General features: G+C 43.2%; 2 protein-coding genes across 2 annotated transcripts in view; both read left to right on the top strand.

Annotated features, from left to right (window-relative positions):
• Positions 1-12,597, top strand: part of usp36 (ubiquitin specific peptidase 36) — a 37,037-nt gene extending 24,440 nt beyond the window's left edge. The window contains exons 15-21 of the mRNA XM_071394149.1: positions 4,735-4,853; positions 5,050-5,058; positions 5,186-5,887; positions 7,225-7,415; positions 8,077-8,268; positions 8,460-8,575; positions 8,926-12,597. Of these exons, the coding sequence (XP_071250250.1) occupies positions 4,735-4,853; positions 5,050-5,058; positions 5,186-5,887; positions 7,225-7,415; positions 8,077-8,268; positions 8,460-8,575; positions 8,926-9,057 (1,461 nt within the window). The 3' untranslated portion in view covers positions 9,058-12,597. The remainder of the gene's footprint in view (positions 1-4,734; positions 4,854-5,049; positions 5,059-5,185; positions 5,888-7,224; positions 7,416-8,076; positions 8,269-8,459; positions 8,576-8,925) is intronic.
• A 1,824-nt stretch (positions 12,598-14,421) lies between these two features.
• cyth1a (cytohesin 1a) overlaps positions 14,422-19,363 on the top strand; it is a 116,689-nt gene continuing 111,747 nt past the window's right edge. Inside the window, exon 1 of the mRNA XM_071394127.1 lies at positions 14,422-14,673. Coding sequence (XP_071250228.1) covers positions 14,655-14,673 — 19 coding nt within the window. The 5' untranslated portion in view covers positions 14,422-14,654. The remainder of the gene's footprint in view (positions 14,674-19,363) is intronic.

The following is a 19,363-nucleotide window of genomic DNA, read 5'->3' as shown; positions in this document are numbered from 1 at the left end:
TCTTTCAGTCACCCACGTGGGTATATGCTCCTAAAAACCAATGAGGAGATGGGAGAGGCAGGACTTGAAGCGCGTCGAGCATCACAATTAGAACCAATTTCTATTTTAGCGCCTGGCTACGCAGACGCTCGCGAGCAGTGTGGGTGCAATGATTGAATGCATGTGTACATTTATGCAACGCTCGCACATGAGACACGTCTGGTCAGCATGTTAGCCACTACAGCGCTGTCGGGGCAAGCCAGTACTGACTACTGTGAGAGGTTTGTGTCCGATTTTAAAACGAAGACACTGTTTCTGATTGTAAACGCCTTGTGGATAAATTTGCCAGTCTTCGATTGACGGTGGATCTTTGTCGCAGATGTAACAGGAAGTAGTATTTTGCGTCTGTTTTTAAAGCTCTCTGGTGCAAGTAAGCACTGGCTCACACAGATGGCGTGACACTGGAAAATAGGCTTGGCCTAATCATAGTTTAGTAGTCTTTATAGTTAGGGCCCTGTCTTTTGGTTAATCATGTCACATGACATGTAGTTCAACCTTTTTTAAATTTAAAGCTGTTTCATCAAACTATCCTTTTTTTAACGTCAGATGGTCCAGCACCATCCTCAGACAATTGTGTAAATTTTTGGTCTAATTCTAAGTTCTGGAAAAGGCTTAAAATTAAGGTTAAAATCCAGGTCATGTGACAACCTAAACACAGGGCCCTTATTTAGTCTATCAGCAATACAGCTGCTTTCCCTGGTCTTTGCCTTGGAAGCATGTAGTGTCTTTGTTGCCTGCTGCCTTCCTTCACCTCTATCCCTAACTCTTAAAAATTTGCTGTGTTCGATATTATCCTATCAAATTGATTGTATGACAATTGGATCTGTTGTAGTCTACTGTAAAACTAGTACACTGTTCCTATTCTCCTATCAAATCAACCAACTAGTCTACTGTCAGACTAGGGCTGGGCGATATGGATCAAATATCATATTTTACAGTATTTTATGAATAATTGTTTTTAAATAATAGATCTAAATATGCTTTGAGTAGTTCATGACCCTAGGGTAGCAACACAAATAAGTCATTTCAATTTCTCCATTTATACCATTCAATCCACCTCCACACTGTGCCTGCCACGCAGCATGATATGGGCAAATAATATAGACCTAGTGAACTGTTGGAATATAGTGGGCAGCACCGTGAATACGATGTTTTGACATGACCATGAATGAATAAACCAGGGAGGAATTATTTACAGGGTAGGAACCAGTGTTGGTCAGTGTTTCCAGGTGACCCGAATTAGATGTTACATTACATGTTTTCTTACTTCATGTAGCTAGCTAGCTAACATTCATGCTTTGCCTATTCCTCTCTGATAAGCATGTTTGTGCAATGGTATCTTATCTAGGCATGCACTGGCACTAGTCAGTATTAGCTAGCTACTTTTGCTAAATGTACTAACTAGCGATTTAGCATTAGCGACTAACAAATTATTTTAGCAACACCTTGCTAAGAAAAGACAAACTAGCAAATAGTAAGATACACAAAGGAATAGTGTATAGCTTGTGGACAGCAGCATGTCCCAACATCATATCCATCTGACCATGCAGAGTCAACAGCAAGAAAGTTATTGCGGCTCTGTGGTCGAGCAACTGGTGACGAGGCAGGGCTTGGTGTGGTTGGCTGCATGCATCAGTCTGAGCATCGGGGGGGATGTGACTCAAATCATATTTTGTCACATGCGCTGAATACTACAGGTGTAGTCCTACCAGGGAAATGCTTACTTAAAAGCCCTTAACCAACAATGTAGTTTTAAGATTAAAAAATAAATAATTACTAAATAAACTGAAGTTAACAATAAATATAAACATGAAAAAAATAAAATAGAAAAAACAAATAATTAAAGAGCAACAATAAAATGACAGTAACGAGGCTATATACAGGGGGTAACGGTACAATGTCAATTTGGGGTGGCACAGGTTGAGGTAAAGGTAATATGTAGGTAGAGGTAAAGTGACTATTCCCAGGGTCCTTAGCTTAGTGGTGAACTTTGAGGGCACTATGGTGTTGTAGTCAATGAATAGCATTCTCACGTAGGTGTTCCTTTTGTCCTGGTGTGGAATGCAATAGATTGCGTAATCTCTGGCTCTTTTGGGGCGGTATGCAAATTGAAGTGGGTCTAGGATTTCTGGGATAATGGTGTTGATGTGAGCCGTTACCAGCCTTTCAAAGCACTTCATGGCTACAGATGTGAGTGCTATGGATCGGTTGTCATTTAGGCAAGTTACCTTGGTGTTCTTGGGCACAGGGACAGGGTTGTCTGCTTGAAACATGCAGGTATTGCAGACTCGGTCAGGGACAGGTTGAACATGTCAGTGAAGCCACTTGCCTGTTGGTTAGCACATACTCGGAGTACACGTCCTGGTAATCCGTCTGGCCTTGTGAATGTTGACTTGTTTAAAGGTCTTACTCACATTGACTGCGGCGAGCGTGATCATACAGTCGTCCGGAACAGCTGGTGCTCGCATGCATGCGTCAGTGTTGCTTGTCTCAAGGTGTTCGTAGAAGTCATTTAGCATGTTTGGTAGGCTTGTGTCACTGGGCAGCTCGTGGCTGTGCTTCCCTTTGCAGTCCATAATAGTTTGCAAGCCCTGCCACATCCGATGAGTGTCGGAGCCGGTGTAGTTGGATTCAATCTTAGTCCTGTATTGATGCTTTCGTTGCCTGTTTGATGGTTCGTCGGAGGGTATAGCGATATTTCTTATAAGATTCCGGGTTAGAGTCCCGCTCCTTGAAAGCAGCAGCTCTACCCTTTAGCTCAGTGCGGATGTTGCCTGTAATCCATGGCTTCTGGTTGGGGTATTTATGTACGGTCACTGTGGGGACGACATCATCGATGCACTTATTGATGAAGCAGGGGACTGATGTGGTGTACTCCAATGCCATGGGAAGAATCCCGGAACATATTCCAGTCCGCTAGCAAAAAAGTCCTGTTGCTTAGCATCTGCGTCATCTGACCACTTCCGTATTGAGCGAGTCGCAGGTACTTCCTGCTTTAGTTTTTGCTTGTAAGCCAGAATCAGGAGGATAGAGTTTTGGTCAGATTTGCCAAATGGAGGTCGAGGAAGAGCTTTGTATGCGTCTCTGTGTGTGGAGTAAAGGTAATCTGTAGTCTATATAGTTTTTCTCTGGTTGCACATATAACATGCTGGTAGAAAATGCGGTAAAACGGATTTAAGTTTCCCTACATTAAGAGTGTGCCGGAGTGCCGTCTCTGAATGAGGATTTTCTTGTTTGCTTATGGCCTTATACAGCTTGTTGAGTGCGGTCTTAGTGCCAGCATCTGTTTGTGGTGGTAAATAGACAGCAACGAAACATATAGATGAGAACTCTCTTGTTAGATAGTGTGGTCTACAGTTTATCATGAGATACTCCACCTCAGTCAAGCAAAACATTGAGTCTTCATTAATATTAGATTCCGTGCACCAGCTGTTATTGCCAAATAGACACAGACGTTCACCACTTGTCTTAACGGAGGCAGCTGTTCTCTCTTGCCGATGCACGGAAAACCCAGCCAGCTCTATGTAAGGTTGTATTCGGCGCATGTGACTAATAAAATTTGATTTTTTACCATTTCGTCGTTCATCCACAACTCAGTGAAACATAAGATATTCCAGTTTAATTCCCGTTGATAGGATAGTCTTGGTCGGAATTAATCCAGTTTATTATCCAATGATTGCACGTTGGAAAATAAAACTGATGGTAGGGGCGGGTTACCCACTCGTCGGATTCTTACAAGGCACCCCGACCTACGACCCCTATATCTCTCTCTTCTTCATGCGAATGACGTGGATTTGGGCCTTGTTGGGTGTCTGAAGTAAATCCTTCGCGTCCGCCTAGTTAAAGAAAAAAAACTTTGTCCAGTACTAGGTGAGTAATCACTGTTCTGATATCCAGAAGCTCTTTTCGGCCGTACGAGACGGTGGCAGAAACATTATGTACAAAATAAGTTAAAAATAACGCATTGGTTTGGAGCCTGTAAAATGGCAGCCATGTCTTCCGGCACCATTAGTATTTTAGTATTAAACTCAAGTACCGAAAGGAGTAAACTATAAAAACTGACATTTTACATGCTGGAGTTGAGTACCACATTTTAACAAACCAAACATGGACATGGTTATAGAAGGTAAAGTAAAAGCTCAAACCGCTCCGTGCATCAATACCGGTGTGTATATGGTATACCGCCCAGCCCTATGCAAGACTAGTACACGTCTGTGTTCTTTTTCTCTTGTCTTACTAACCACATACTCCAGTACAGGTCTCTCCAACCTTGTTCTTGGAGAGATACTGTCCCGTAGGTTTTCACTCAACCCTAATCTAGCACACTTGATTCTAATAATTAGCTTGTTGATAAGCTGAATCAGGTTAGTAACAACTGGGGTTGAATTGAAAAGCTGGAGTGAGAACCTACAGGACAGTATCTCCAGGAAGGGTTAGACAGCCCTGTATTAGTAGTCGCCTCTTTACAATGTTTTGTCTCTTTTTGTTTCAGTTCCAATTATTTTCTTCTAACCATTTCTAACTCTTCTCTGCCATACCATCCTCTCCTGTTTTTCTCTCTCCCTTGTTAATTTGTTCTTCCATCCGTCTTTACAATGATTCCTTCCTCCTTATTTGATCATCCCTCCTTTTTTGTCACGTTCATGGCAATTTTCTTTTAGACCACCAAGTTTTTATTTTTGTCGATAACTGCAGGCCAGTCGCAGCCGGAGTCCGAGCAGCACTGAGGCTCAACACCCCCACCTGCCACGCCATCCGTCCAGTGACCGCACGCATCCTGCTCAACTTAACAACCTCACCTCCACCTCACCACAGTCACAGGTACGAACCGCACCACGTCCCCCCTCAACAGACCGCACACAGCATTGTGTCCAGTTAGGCACAAAACAGGAGAACTATTTGAAACCGAGTAAAACAGGGTGGTACTAAGTTTGTCCAATTTAGAAACACTGCATTCTGTTTCCCTTTCAAAGCAGTTTGTTACGGTATGCTCTACTGAACATCACCCAGTTCACACTGGTTTACTGTCCCATTGGTGAACTTTTGAAGCAATACATAAGACTATACATTGTGTACAATATTTTGCTGGATGGTTTGAATTTCTCCTATTTTGTTCTTGAACATTTTCTTCTCGTTCCCCTCTCAGGGTTGGTCCATTCCATTCACCCAAACTGCAATCTCCACCCGCAGCCCACCATGTCCACTCAGGCATCCCATCTAAGCATCAGAGTCCCCAGAAATCAAACTCCACCCTCTCTCCAAAAACAAATGGGCTTCAGACCCACCTTCCAAAGAGCCCTAAACCTACCAAGACCCCCAGTCTGTCAGCGCCTGGCCCAAGCAGTTCCGCCACCTCCTTAAAGAAGAAAAAGAAGAAACGGCGTCACTCTGAGATGGAAGGCGGAGAGCGAGAGCCAGCACTGGCCTACGTCATATCAGACATCCCCGCTGAGCCCGAACTGATCGAACCGGCCAGTGAGAGGAAGAGGAGGAAAAGGAGAAAGAAGAGAAAGAGGGAGGAAGAGGATGGAGATACAGCCGAGAACCACAGAGAAAGGGTTCAGTCTCATCTGGAGGCTTCACCGCCGGCCCAAGAGGAGGACTGGTGTCAGGGTGGATCATGGCGACTCAGCCCCCCTGACAAAAGAGCCCTGGAACAACCAAAGCAGCCCCATCCCCAGCCTGAGAGTAAGCTCCAGTTGGTTCCAGTGGTTCTCCAGTGTGATGCGAATCAAGGAGAGCAGAGTATGGACACTGTGACCATGATGAAGAGGAGGAGGAGGAAGAAGAAAAGGAGATTGGAGGAGGGACCGGAGGAAGCGACATCAACACGTTCTGTTTCAGAAAGGTCACTTTGAGATGTTATTGTGATATTCCAGCTAGAAAACGTAGATGCATTACAGACTACTATTATTTTTCTGTCTGGTCATGTAGCTTTAGACCTGCAGCAGTAAACGTTTCAGTTAAAAGGTCCAACGCATCAAAAAGTAAATAATACTTACAGTACCAGTCAAAAGTTTGGACACACCTACTCATTCAAGGGTTTTTCTTGATTTTTACTATTTTCTACATTGTAGAATAATAGTGAAGACATACTAGTGAAGACATGTACTCTATGAAATAATACATATGGAATCATGTAGTAACCCAATTTTTTTTTAACAAATCTAAATATATTTGTGGTTCTTCAAATTAGCCATCCATTGCTGTGTTTCTTGGCCTAAGCAAGTCTCTTCTTATTATTGGTGTCCTTTAGCAGTGGTTTCTTTGGAGCAATTTGACCATGAAGACCTGATTCACGGTCTCTGAACAGTTGATGTTGGGATGTGTCTGTTACTTGAACTCTGAAGCATTTATTTGGGCTGCAATTTCTGAGGCTGGTAACTCAAATGAACTTATCCTCTGCAGCAGAGGTAACTCTGGGTCTTCCATTCCTGTGGCGGTCCTCATGAGAGCCAGTTTCATCATAGTGGTTTTTGCGACTGCACTTTAAGAAACTGTAAAAGTTCTTGAAATGTTCCTGATTGACTGACCTTCATGTCTTAAAGTAATGATGGACTGTTTCTCTTTGCTTATTTGAGCTGTTCTTGCCAAAATATGGACTTGGTCTGTTACCAAATAGGGCTATCTTCTGTATGCCACCCCTACCATGTCACAACAAAACTGATTGGCTCAAACACATTGAGGAAAGATATTCCACAAATGTAACTTTTAACAAGGCACACCTGTTAATTGAAATATATTCCAGGTGACTACCTCATAAAGCTGGTTGAGAGAATGCCAAGCGTATGCAAAGTTGTCATCAAGGCAACGGGTGGCTACTTTGAAGAATGTCAAATCCGCCCCAAAAAAGATTTAACACCTTTTTTGGGGGGGTTACTACATGATTCCATATTTGTTATTTCATAGTTTTAATGTATTCACTATTTTACGATGTGGAAATAAAGAAAATCCCTGAAGTGAGTAGGTGTCCAAACTTTTGGACTGGTACTTATATATCTTAAGGCTGTGATGCAAGATATTAGCTAAATGTATTGGAAGCAACATATAGCATGTATCACTGGGTCAAACCTACCCTGACCAATATGGAATCTTACATGGGAGATATAGGTGAAAATACAACCAAATGTCCAGTTTCTTTGCACATTGACACGTTAAAAATATAAATGTTTTTTTGTACCGTAGTTCTGGGATGAAGGACACGGTTGTTGAAAACGGCGCTGGGGATTCTACTGCGCCAAAGAAGTTAAAAAAGCGCAGGCTAAAAGAAGAGGTGAAACAGTGGGAGGAAAGCAGACGTTGTTGCTTCGACGACCAGAGGAGCGACACTGAAGCAGCGGAGGCCCTTCCTAAGAAGGGCACCGTGGAGAGCACCGGTAGACCCCCACACCACACACTGCTGCATTGACTGAAGCCAACAGTCCAGTCTTACACATTTTTACCATAACCTATTTGGCAAAACTTTTCTAAACTCATATTCTAATATGGTTTCAGGACTTGAACTCATGTGGGCAATATCTCTTGATTAGGCTCTATCCTTGTTTTGCATTATGTAAATGATGTATACATTATTACATTTCCCAGGGCTCACATTTCTGTTTTATTGTGGCTCTTTTTGTTGCATCTGCAAATGTTAAGGTTATTTCTGGATTAGAAAGGGGTGTAGGTGGTGGGCGTGGCAATGAGCGCGGTCGGCCCCACCCTCCTGGCTTTGTAGCTGGAAAAACGCTTTCCGCCGTTTTCCTACAATTTTACAGTTTTTGTTTTAAAGAAGTTTACTGTGATTCCATGCGTTTTGTCATGGTTACTGCTGTTCTTTTGCTCAAACATAATGCACAATGCTGCTAAATTAATTGTTTTGGGAATTTTTATTTCTTCCTTACTGTCAAGCTTTTATTTTGGTGCTTGTTAGTTCTCAAAGATGATATTATATAAAACTACAGGTCCATTATCTTCATTAGCTACATTAAATCTGGTTTTAGTTGTCCCTGGTTGTGAATGTTTCACCTCACTCTACTCCTCCCCCCACCACCATAGCTGGAGTGATCGTGTGGGACAGCCAGGTTAAGGATGGCTACAAGCGCTCCAAGGCCCCCGCTGCAGAAGCAGCAGAGGAGGGGACCGGGGATGTCCCCCGCCCAGCCCCCATGGTCTGGGATGGCAAGAGGAGTGGTGGAGTGGTTGAGGAGCTCCTGAAGAACTCTTTGGACAAAGCCTATGGAACCCAAGGTGAGATCTAGAACATAAGACATTCTCAAGGTTGCACTTTACCTCCAGTGGAGTCAAGAAATTGTAGTAAAAAGTTGTAGCAAAGTTATTTATGTAGCTAGCTAAGTCTCTCTGGGAGACTAATGGCAGTAGCAGCTCATACCGCTGTTGTGCGTAGCGCTGTAATGACTGAGGGGGGTGGGTGTGTCCAGTCCTCAGCTGGGAGGGAGAGGCATCTGCCATCAGTAGGGATGCCATTGACGACACCCGCGATGCCAGAACCGACACGGTGATTGACGAGTGGGACGAGGACTTTGACAGTGGAAAGGTGAGAGGGCACCCACAGACACACAAGCCCGTGGAAAGCTGTTTTCACATAGTGATCGTTTCAACAGAAGACATTATGTTAAAGGGATACTTTAGTTGTAGCTTGTTTTTGACTTACCTAGGGTGCTGTTTCAATTTTTATCCCGGATATTTAGCAACATCCTGGCTCTCCTGGCCTTCCACTAGAGTCCTAGTGGAAACTGAATGCACCAGTTAGCTCTGCATCTAAAGCCTGGGTGAAGGGCTCCTTCTGTTCCTACAACCATGCCTTGGAATGCACCGCTAACTGGTTCTGGAACATGTTACCTCTGGTACCTCTGGTCTTAACATTTCTTATGTGTGTATGAACAGGTGAAGAAAATGAAAAAGTATAAGCGAGAGAAGAGGAGGAGCGGCAATATCTTTCAGAAGATCCAGGACCGGCGGAGCATGTGGTCGGTCACACCCGGCGCTAAGAAGACCGGCTTTGGATACCGTCACTGAGAGCCAACCAGAATGGATGTTTGGATACAGTCACTGAGAGCCAACCAGAATGGATGTTTGGATACAGTCACTGAGAGCCAACCAGAATGGATGTTTGGATACAGTCACTGAGAGCCAACCAGAATGGATGTTTGGATACAGTCACTGAGAGCCAACCAGAATGGATGTTTGGATACAGTCACTGAGAGCCAACCAGAATGGATGTTTGGCCACATACAGTACAACTGAACTGAAGTGACGACACGTGACGCCACTGTAACAATGTTACTCTTTTTTGATTGTTTGGCGGTTCATACCCTGATTGCAATACGAGAGACCATGGCCAGTTGACAGAACACACCTTTCGGAGAGATAATGACCATCTTTGATCTGTGCTGGTCTCTTCACTGTAGAACTTACCGCTAGTCTTCCTTTGATGACCGAGTCTGGTGAGCTGACCAACACGGGCTGTGATGTTACCATCGTCAGCCAGGGTTCAGCAACAATGAGTTGACCATTGCTTCTACATTGTTGTCTCAGATGGATATGAAAATATTGTTCCGTCAATGGTGCTCAAGCTGCTCATGGAATATGATGGATTTACCGTACTGTGATGCTGCTGAGCTTCCATCTGTGGTAATAACATGACACTATGTTATGTTATGAATTCAGAACAAGTCATGTCAGGAATTCTCATATTTGGACATTTTACATGGTTGGGCTACTCTAGGGGACGGTTCTGGGATTTTCTAGCCGATATCAAAGGATGTGGCATGTACCATATAGCATTTATCTGTGTGAAAGGATGAGGTGAGAGATTTTGTATAATGTATGCTAGATAACCCTTACCCATCAGCTAAATGTATTGAAACCTATGAGGGAGACACTTGGGTTGTGTTCAGGTGGGCGAAACGTTCAGGACTTTGAATTATAGTAATGTATAGAGCTGAAATGACTTCCTATAAAAAATCATTCTGTTCTACACAATCTATTTCTCTGAACATTCTAAAATGGTGCAACCAGTGATTTAGTGTATAAAAAAATTGGGTTGGCAAACGTTGATAGCCGTTCTTGCTGAGTAAAGCAACACTCCCTATACGTTCAATGCATTTTTCCGCAAACGGTGGGTAAAATACAAAAACATACGTAAATGTCATTTACGTGCGTTTACCCTCTACTACACCACTGGTTACAAGCGTTGTACTGTTGCAGACTTAGGGATCTGCAGACTGGGTGATCTGCAGGACAGTGGGCCAATAGAGGTGAATGCTCTGAATACTGTTCTCCTGACTCATATGGCCTATTCTGTATGTGAAGACGTGTGGTGACCATCTCGCGCTTATCACCATCAGCACAATCACCAAGTCACCTTTAAAAGATCCGAAACATGAACAGGACCGCAGATGGTGAAACCATCATAACTGATTTGTTTAAGCCCATCCTCTCTCTTAGTTAGTCTGAATGATTGATACTTTTATGCTTTTATGTTTTCTAATTCTGTGTGATTTCTTTGCCACAATGCCTTCTTGGTATGTTCTACATGCCTTCTTGGTATGTTCTACATGCCTTCTTGGTATGTTCTACATGCCTTCTTGGTATGTTCTACATGACTTGATGAAACTGACCCACTGTGGCTGCTGCTGACACATTTACATATTCTGATTGTACTCTTATTTTACAAGCATGAATTTGGAGGGGGAAACAGTCACATGCCTGTCCCAAGCAGACAAAAGGCCTCCATCTTTAGTTTAATCTTGTTGATTATTGCATGCATGATGGTGGTATTTGAAGTTTCCTGTATCAGAATATTCAGTTCTGCATCCCTAATGGTTTGTTTTTGTTTCCTTTCCTGGGGGAATTGAATTTGACGGTTCTGAAGATGATGTCATTTGGTAGATGTGTCAGAATAGAAAAATGTCATGGTCGATTAACACCAAGTGATGCTGGAATATGAATTGCCCCTACATCAGCTAATTGCAAAGTTCATAGGCGGATGTCTCTACCCCCAGGTCAAGTTGGGGACTGTAACGATAATGTAAAGGCTTTGCCTGTTTGTAACACCACATAATCCACCTTTTTAATGTATTAGACATATCATTGTTTCATCTGCTTTCTAATCCATTTGCTCTCCTTTCTGGTAAATCGTACCATTCTGTTTTGCAAAAGAGAATGAGTGTGATTCTGGGTGGGTGGGTTGTATTGAACTTTTTTTCAACCCTAGACATCTACAGTAGGTCATGAGTGGAGCTAATTGCTCATCTCTTCTGCTTGTTATTCCCAAAATGTCAAGTCCCTGGTCTCTAACTAAAAGTTGGGTTGGTGACCATCGTTTAGTAATGCTCCATCACCAGTGGAGTCCAGCTTTGTTGTGCGTCATGTGTTTTCTGAATTAATTTTGGGCCTCAATATGAACCAACAGTTCTTTCTTTGTGTTCTATCCCAGATAAAGAGTTACATGTAGGCTGGTCCCAGATCTGTTTGTGTGGTTTGGCCAACACCTATGGCCATTGTAAATGCAGCACAGATATCTGGGGCCAGGCTAGATGACCTGCGTTGCCCCAGGCATTGTTAGTTTGACGTTGATGTATATGCTATTAGTACATGATCATTGTCCCAATCTGTACTCTCTCTATGCAAATCACCCACAGACAGTCCAACTAACTGGTCATCTGGAACATCCCCCAACCTTACAACCCTCATGTACAACCAACCTTCTAGCCAAGTCCACATTTTATTACACACCACCACCATTTTTATCCTGAAGATGCTGTTTTCTACAAGTATATTTGGGGGAGGGTGAAAACATGGGATCTTCCACTTTATCTGGGCACCGATTTTGATAAATAGATCATGAATGATAGTCCTTAAACAAAACCGCTTTGCCAGTGTAGAAGATTGTACAGTCCACCTGGTGTTTCCCATGCTTTCCCCGTCATCCCTGCGTAGACCTAGCCTCGTACAAACCATCCTGATCTGATCGGCTACACGGAAACAGAATGCAAGCTTGTGAGATCAGGATGATTCGTACGAGGCTAGTATAGTTCTATCCACCCATTGACTTTCATTCTAGAGATGTCAGCTTAAACAGTATAGTTAATTGATAAGTAATTTAAAGAATTGTTAAATAATTTAAAGAAATGTTTCACAAATCTTTAATGTGCTATAAAAAATACAGGTAATCTGTATTTGGGTTGGTGGGGGATTGTGAAACTTTAAATAATCTCTTGCAGATGATGGATGTTCATATGTGCGAGTTTCATACGATGACACCTTGTTACTGTAGTGTCATACAGTATGAGAGCGGTTTCATCACCAGTTCCATTGAATGTGTTTTAATGTTGACTGTGAAATTAGCTTTAGGACATGTTCGATTCTCAAGGGAACTGACACGGGGACATTATTCTGGTGTGACTGATCCACCTCATATTTGCATTGATGGTTCTATATCTTGCACCGCCTTTTCAGACCAAGGAGAGACATTTCATAATGAAAAGTGACTCTTACCAAAATGGATAATGTAATTAGATATACAGGTGCAATAAAGTTATGACTTTGTGAGAATAGGGGTCTGGTCTTGCTTCTTTGTTAGTAGAATATATTCATATTTTCTACTAACCACCAAAAGCCTGAATTGAATATCAGACTGCATTTGAATTGTTATATGGCCTCCTACAGCGCATTTGGAAGGTATTCAGACCCCTTCACTTTTTCCACATTTTGTTACGTTACAGCCTTATTGTAAAATTGATTAAATTAATTTCCCTCAATCTACACACAGGTTTTTAGACATTTTTGATAAGGTATGTTTATAAAAGGTTATTCAGACCCTTTGCTATGAGACTTAACATTTAACTCTGGTGCATCCTGTTTCCATTGATCATCTTTGATGTTTCTACAACTTAATTGGAGTCCACCTGTGGTAAATTCAATTGATTGGACATGATTTGGAACGGCACACACCTGTCTATATAAGGTCCTAAAGATGACAGTGCATGTTAGAGCAAAAACCAAGCCATGATGTCAAAGGAATTGTCCGTAGAGCTCTGAGACAGGATTGTGTCGAGGCACAGATCTGGGGAAGGGTACCAAAACATTTCTGCAGCATTGCAGCTCCCTAAGAACACAGTGGAATCATTCATTCTTAAATGGAAGAAGTTTGGAACCACCAAGACTCTACCTATTGGGGGAGAAGGGCCTTGGTCAGGGAGGTGACCAAGAACCCGATAGTCACTGACAGAATTCCAGAGTTCCTCTGTGGAGTTGGGTGTCCTTCTGGAAGGTTCTTCCATCTCTGCAGCACTCCATCAATCAGGCCGTTATCGTAGAGTAGCCAGACGGAAGCCACTTCTCAGTAAAAGGAAAGGCACCTAAAGGCATCTCAGACCATGAGAAACCAGATTCTCTGCTCTGATGAAACCAAGAATGAACTCTTTGGCCTGAATACCAAGTGTCGCATCTGGAGGAAACCAGGCACCGCTCATCACCTGGCTAATACCATCCCTACAGTGAAGCATGGTGTGGGGATGTTTTTCAGGGACTGGGAGACTAGTCAGGATTGAGGCAAAGATGAACGGAGTACAGAGAGATCATTGATGAAAACCACTCAGGTGGCACTCAGGACCTCAGACTGGGGCAACGGTTCACCTTCCAACAGGACAACAGCCATAAGCACACAGCCAAGACAATGCAGGAGTGGCTTCAGGACAAGTCTCAATGTCCTTGAGTGGCCCACCAGAGCCCGGATTTGAACCTGATCGAACATCTCTGGAAAGGCCTGAAAATAGCTGTGCAGCAATGCTCCCCATCTAACCTGGCCCAGCTTGAGAGGTTATGCAGAGAAGAATGGGAGTAACTCCCCAAATACAGGTGTGCCAAGCTTGTAGTGTCATACCCAAGAAGAATCGAGGCTGTAATCGCTACCAAAGGTGCTTCAACAAAGTACAGAGTAAAGGGTTTGAATACTTACATAAATGTGATATTTCCTTTTTTTCCCCCAACTTATAAATTAGCAAAAATGTTGACATTCTTGTTTTTGCTTTGTCATTATGGGGTATTGTGTGTAGATTGGGGGTGGGGGGGGAACATTTAATCAATTTTGGAATAAGGCTGTAACAACAAAATGTGGGAAAAGTCGAGTGGTCTGAATAGGACTGTCATTTTACAGTGTCATAAAAGTCAGAATATTAACATGGGATTTCACTAAATAATGCATGGCACCGACATCATGCAGGTGCAACGAAACATTTATTTCTGAGCCAATTGTGCTAGTTCCTCACAACAGTAATTATGTAAATGAGTAAAATGGCATAGTATCTGACAAATTAAGTTATAGTGCGTGACATCACCTCTGAAAGGAGGGGCCATGATCGTGCGGTTTCTCTGTTTGGATGGATTGATGTTCTCCAAGCTCTGCCTGCATACCTAGCTACTGTACACAACTTACAACCGATTTACTTTCAGCAGGAATAGAAGAAATAGGGGGGGAAAACGTTCGAATCAGTTGGGGACTTTAGGGAGGGATACATCCAGGCAGACTGACAACCGGACAAGCGTGGGCGGACGTATTGGAGATATCGGTTGCAGCAGAGGGAGCTGAAGAAACTGAAGCCTGCATCAGTATGGATGGGGAGAATTATGGTAGGTGGTTTATCTTTCCGTCACTTCATATAGATAACGCAGACTCACGCGTGTAAACACCTGTCTACAGTAAACATGACCGTTAATTCAGTGTTAGGTTTAAAGCGTTCGCTTCTAGGCTTACCAAAAGCCATGATCTGCGCGTGACAAGTCGACTAGATTCATGTCACGCTACATCCTTTTCCGATGTGTCAAGTTCAAGATTGGCGGAAGTTGTTTAGGTTTAGGCTACCTGATGAATAGCACAGGTAGTCCGGTCTGAATTTTCATGGGCTATAAAAAGACATGCATGCTGAATTATTGAACATCATGGTGGTGAAGCTTTGCGCCAAGGATGAATATGGGAAATTTTCCACGGGGAACCATATAGATTTGTATCTATATAGGCACTCAAAGCAGGGCTCCTGGAATCCATTTTTTTATATATAAAAGCATTATGTTTTTATAGAAAAACTGAATGAATACGAATAAATATGCTTAAGTTTTGTCAGATTCTTCGTTAAATGGCATCAATACATAGATGCATTCAGAAAGTATTCAGACCCCTTCACTTTTTCCACATGTTAAGTTACAGCCTTATTCTAAAATTCGCTAAATAAAAATTGTCCTCATTAACCTACACACAAAGCGAAAAGTTGTTTTTAAATTGTGGCAAATGTATAAAAAATACAAAACATAAATGCCTTATTTACATAAGTATTCAGACCCTTTGCTATGAGACTTGAAATTGAGCTCAGGTGCATCCTGTTTCCATTGATCATCCTTGATGTTTCTACAACTTGATTGGAGTACACCTGTGGTAAATTCAATTGATTGGACACCTGTCCATATAAGGTCCCACAGTTGCATGTCAGAGCACGAACCAAGCCATGGAATTGTCCGTAGAGATCCTAGACAGGATTGTGTCGAGGCACAGATGTGGGAAAGGGTACCAAAAAATGTCTGCAGCATTGAAGGTCCCCATGAACACAGTGGGCTCCATCATTCTTAAATGGAAGAAGTTTGGAACCACCAAGACTTCCTTGAGCTGGCTACCCGGCCAAACTGAGCAATAAGGGGAGAAGGGCCTTGGTCAGGGAGGTGACCAAGAACCGGATGGTAACTCTGATAAGAGTTCCTGTGTGGAGATGGGAGAATCTTCCAGAAGCACAACCATTTCTGCAGCACTCCACCAAACAGGCCTTTATGGTAGAGTGGCCAGACGGAAGCCACTCCTCAGTAAAAGGCACATGACAGTCCACTTGGAGTTTGTCAAAAGGCACCTAAAGGACTCTCAGACCATGAGAAACCAGATTATCTGCTCTGATGAAACCAAGATTGAACTCTTTGGCCTGAATGCCAAGCGTGACATCTGGAGGAAACCTGGCACCATCCCTACGGTGAAGCATGGTGGTGGCAGCATCATGCTGCAGGGATGTTTTTCAGTGGCAGGGACTGGGAGACTAGTCAGGTTTGTGGGAAAGGTGAAGGGAGCAAAGTACAGAGAGATCCTTGATGAAAACCTGGTCCAGAGCACTCAGGACCTAAGCACACAGCCAAGACAACACAGGAGTGGCTTCGGGACAAGTCTCAATGTCCTTGAGTGACCCAGCGATGCTCCCCATCCAACCTGACAGAGCTTGAGAGGATCTCTGGATCTGCAGAGAAAAATGGGAGAAACTCCCCAAATACAGGTGTGACAAGCTAGTAGTTCATACCCAAGAAGACTCAAGGCTGTCATCACTGCCAAAGGTGCTTGAACAAAGTACTGAGTAAAGGGTCTGAACTTATGTAAATGTAATTTTTTATTTTTAATACGTTTGCATAAATGTCTAAATCTGTTTTTGCTTAGTTATTATGGGGTATTGTGTGTAGATTGATGAGAAAAAAACAACCTAATCAATTTTAGAATAAGGCAGTAAAGTAACAAAGTGTGGAAAAAGTCAAGAGGTCTGAATACTTTCCGAGTGCACTGTATCGGCTGTGTGTTGCGTCAGTCCAGCCATATACTAGTCAGATGATGCATGCACCAGATAAACAAGCCCCAGTGTAAACTGATCTCTTTACAGGAAGTTAAATGCTATGCATGAGATCATCTGACACTTCAAGAGAGTCATCCTTGATGATGTCATTCCTTCACTCCATGGTGTCGTCATCATGCTCCTGATTATGGAGACTTGATTATGTCAATTATTTATTAGTTAGCTTGCTGATTCCCTAATGCATCTGAAAATAGAAGCTGGTGGCTGCAATGGCCTCATTGCAAGATATCATTTGCTGTTTCTGTCTCAGCGGGAGAGGTGTGTTGGCTGTAGAGGGCTGTTTCTGTCTCAGTGGGAGTGGTGTGTTGGCTGTTACTGTCTCAGTGGGAGTGGTGTGTTGGCTGTTTCTGTGTCAGTGGGAGTGGTGTGTTGGCTGTAGAGGGCTGTTTCTGTCTCAGTGGGAGTGGTGTGTTGGCTGTTTCTGTGTCAGTGGGAGTGGTGTGTTGGCTGTTTCTGTCTCAGTGGGAGTGGTGTGTTGGCTGTTTCTGTCTCAGTGGGAGTGGTGTGTTGGCTGTTTCTGTCTCAGTGGGAGTGGTGTGTTGGCTGTAGAGGGCTGTGTCAGTGGGAGTGGTGTGTTGGCTGTTTCTGTGGGAGTGGTGTGTTGGCTGTAGAGGGCTGTTTCTGTGTCAGTGGGAGTGGTGTTTTGCTGTTTCTGTGTCAGTGGGAGTGGTGTGTTGGCTGTTTCTGTCTCAGTGGGAGTGGTGTTTAGGCTGTTTCTGTCTCAGCAGGAGTGGTGTGTTGGCTGTTTCTGTCTCAGTGGGAGTGGTGTGTTGGCTGTTTCTGTGTCAGTGGGAGAGGTGTGTTGGCTGTTTCTGTCTCAGTGGGAGTGGTGTGTTGGCTGTTTCTGTCTCAGTGGGAGTGGTGTGTTGGCTGTTTCTGTCTCAGTGGGAGTGGTGTGTTGGCTGTTTCTGTGTCAGTGGGAGTGGTGTGTTGGCTGTTTCTGTGTGTGTATTAGTGTAATAGACCTGAGGGACAGGGGAGGTTCAGGCTCCTCCCACTACGCTACCATCAGTCACTTATCTGACCGTGTTGAATGCTGCTTGCTTTACTGCTTTACGGGTTATACTTTTACTAGAGTCCCCCGTCATGGGGCATATAAACACATGACATGACATACAGTAGCTTAAGTCATGAGCAGTCCTAACGGTTGAAGTTGAGAAATTACAACTGACTTTATAGTGACACAACAATGTAGTTTAGGTCAGCAAACTGGTTCAACTAATTCATGGCTTGTGTCATGACAATGTAATATAAGTCTTGTCTTAAGTTGACACTGTTATGTCATTGTTATGACAGTCTAATGTAGGCCTTATGACAGGGGGTTCAATTAAAATATGACTACTTTACTTTTCTTATGTAATAATGAGCTGTGATGTGACGAATAAGAGAGAGGATGTAGGAATGTAGTCAGCACATTTAGACCCACTGTGTCCCTGACACTCCTCAGCTACGTCCCAAATGGGACCCTAATCCCTACATAGTGCACGATATAGGGAATAGGGTGCCATTTGGGACACAGCCCTCCTGTCAAAACCACTGGTAAGAATGTCATATCATCATCCTCTTTCTGTAATGCATTTAGATTATTCAGCATAACTATAGGCTCCCGAGAGAGGATAGAAGTAATCCTTGCTTTCACTCAAGAATAGTGTGTGTGTGTGTGTGTGTGTGTGTGTGTGTGTGTGTGTGTGTGTGTGTGTGTGTGTGTGTGTGTGTGTGTGTGTGTGTGTGTGTGTGTGTGTGTGTGTGTGTGTTTAATCTAGTCAGACAAATAAATATTGTTTAGCCTAGTTTTATTTTTTATGTTGCATCTTCAGAGAATATGTTCTCAGTCTGTTGCCATCCTTTCCTGGGTCTCCTTACTTACTCTGCAGAGGGGGATGTTGCTAGGTACCAACCGTCACACCTAACTAGCCCTCCCGGGACACCAGACTGAGACCTTTTTATGCATGGCTGTGCTGCTTAATTTAGCATTAGCTTCCACACCGTCTTGTGTTACTTTTATGGCATACGACTTTGACTATGTTCCGTAGCCTAGCCGAAAGGTCGCTCGTTCCAATCCCAAGCCAGCAAAAACAATATATATTGCCCTTGAGCAAGGCCCTTAACCCTACTTGCTCTAGGGTTGCCGTTGATAATAGCTGACCTTGGCCGTGACCCCACTCTCTGAGGGTGTTGGGATATGGAGAAAAAAAACACATACTCAAATAGAACAAATATAAGCGAGTGCTTGTGTTTGTCATATTTCACACATTACATGTGTGAATTGTAAATGTGTTTTTTGCACTTTACCACATTGTGATGTCAGAGAAAGGTTATAGTGCCTTGTTTCTGTTGCGATATCAACAAGGTTTTAGTCCGTTGCTACTTTATCATTTCAGTATTACTTTATAGACGCGGTAAAGAGGTCAATGGAATGCAGACCGTGGGGGATAGAAGTCGGACGCCGGATTGGCGTACATTCAACAAATCTGATCTAACAAAGTGGATATTCATCAAGTCCGTCATGATTCATGTATTGTAACAGGCCCACAATGTGCTTACTAAAGTCCCTTTTGATATATCTGGCTGTTTTCACTGCATAACATTTAGAAGTTGTCCCTTTTCAGGTTTAGAAGTAGTGACTGCTAAATGCTAACTCCCGTTCGTATAAGCTGGTAGCATAGCTA

The sequence above is a fragment of the Salvelinus alpinus genome, chromosome 1 (genome assembly GCF_045679555.1).
Source record: "Salvelinus alpinus chromosome 1, SLU_Salpinus.1, whole genome shotgun sequence".
Taxonomy (NCBI): Eukaryota; Metazoa; Chordata; class Actinopteri; order Salmoniformes; family Salmonidae; genus Salvelinus; species Salvelinus alpinus.
This window is presented reverse-complemented; position numbering and strand designations above follow the sequence as displayed.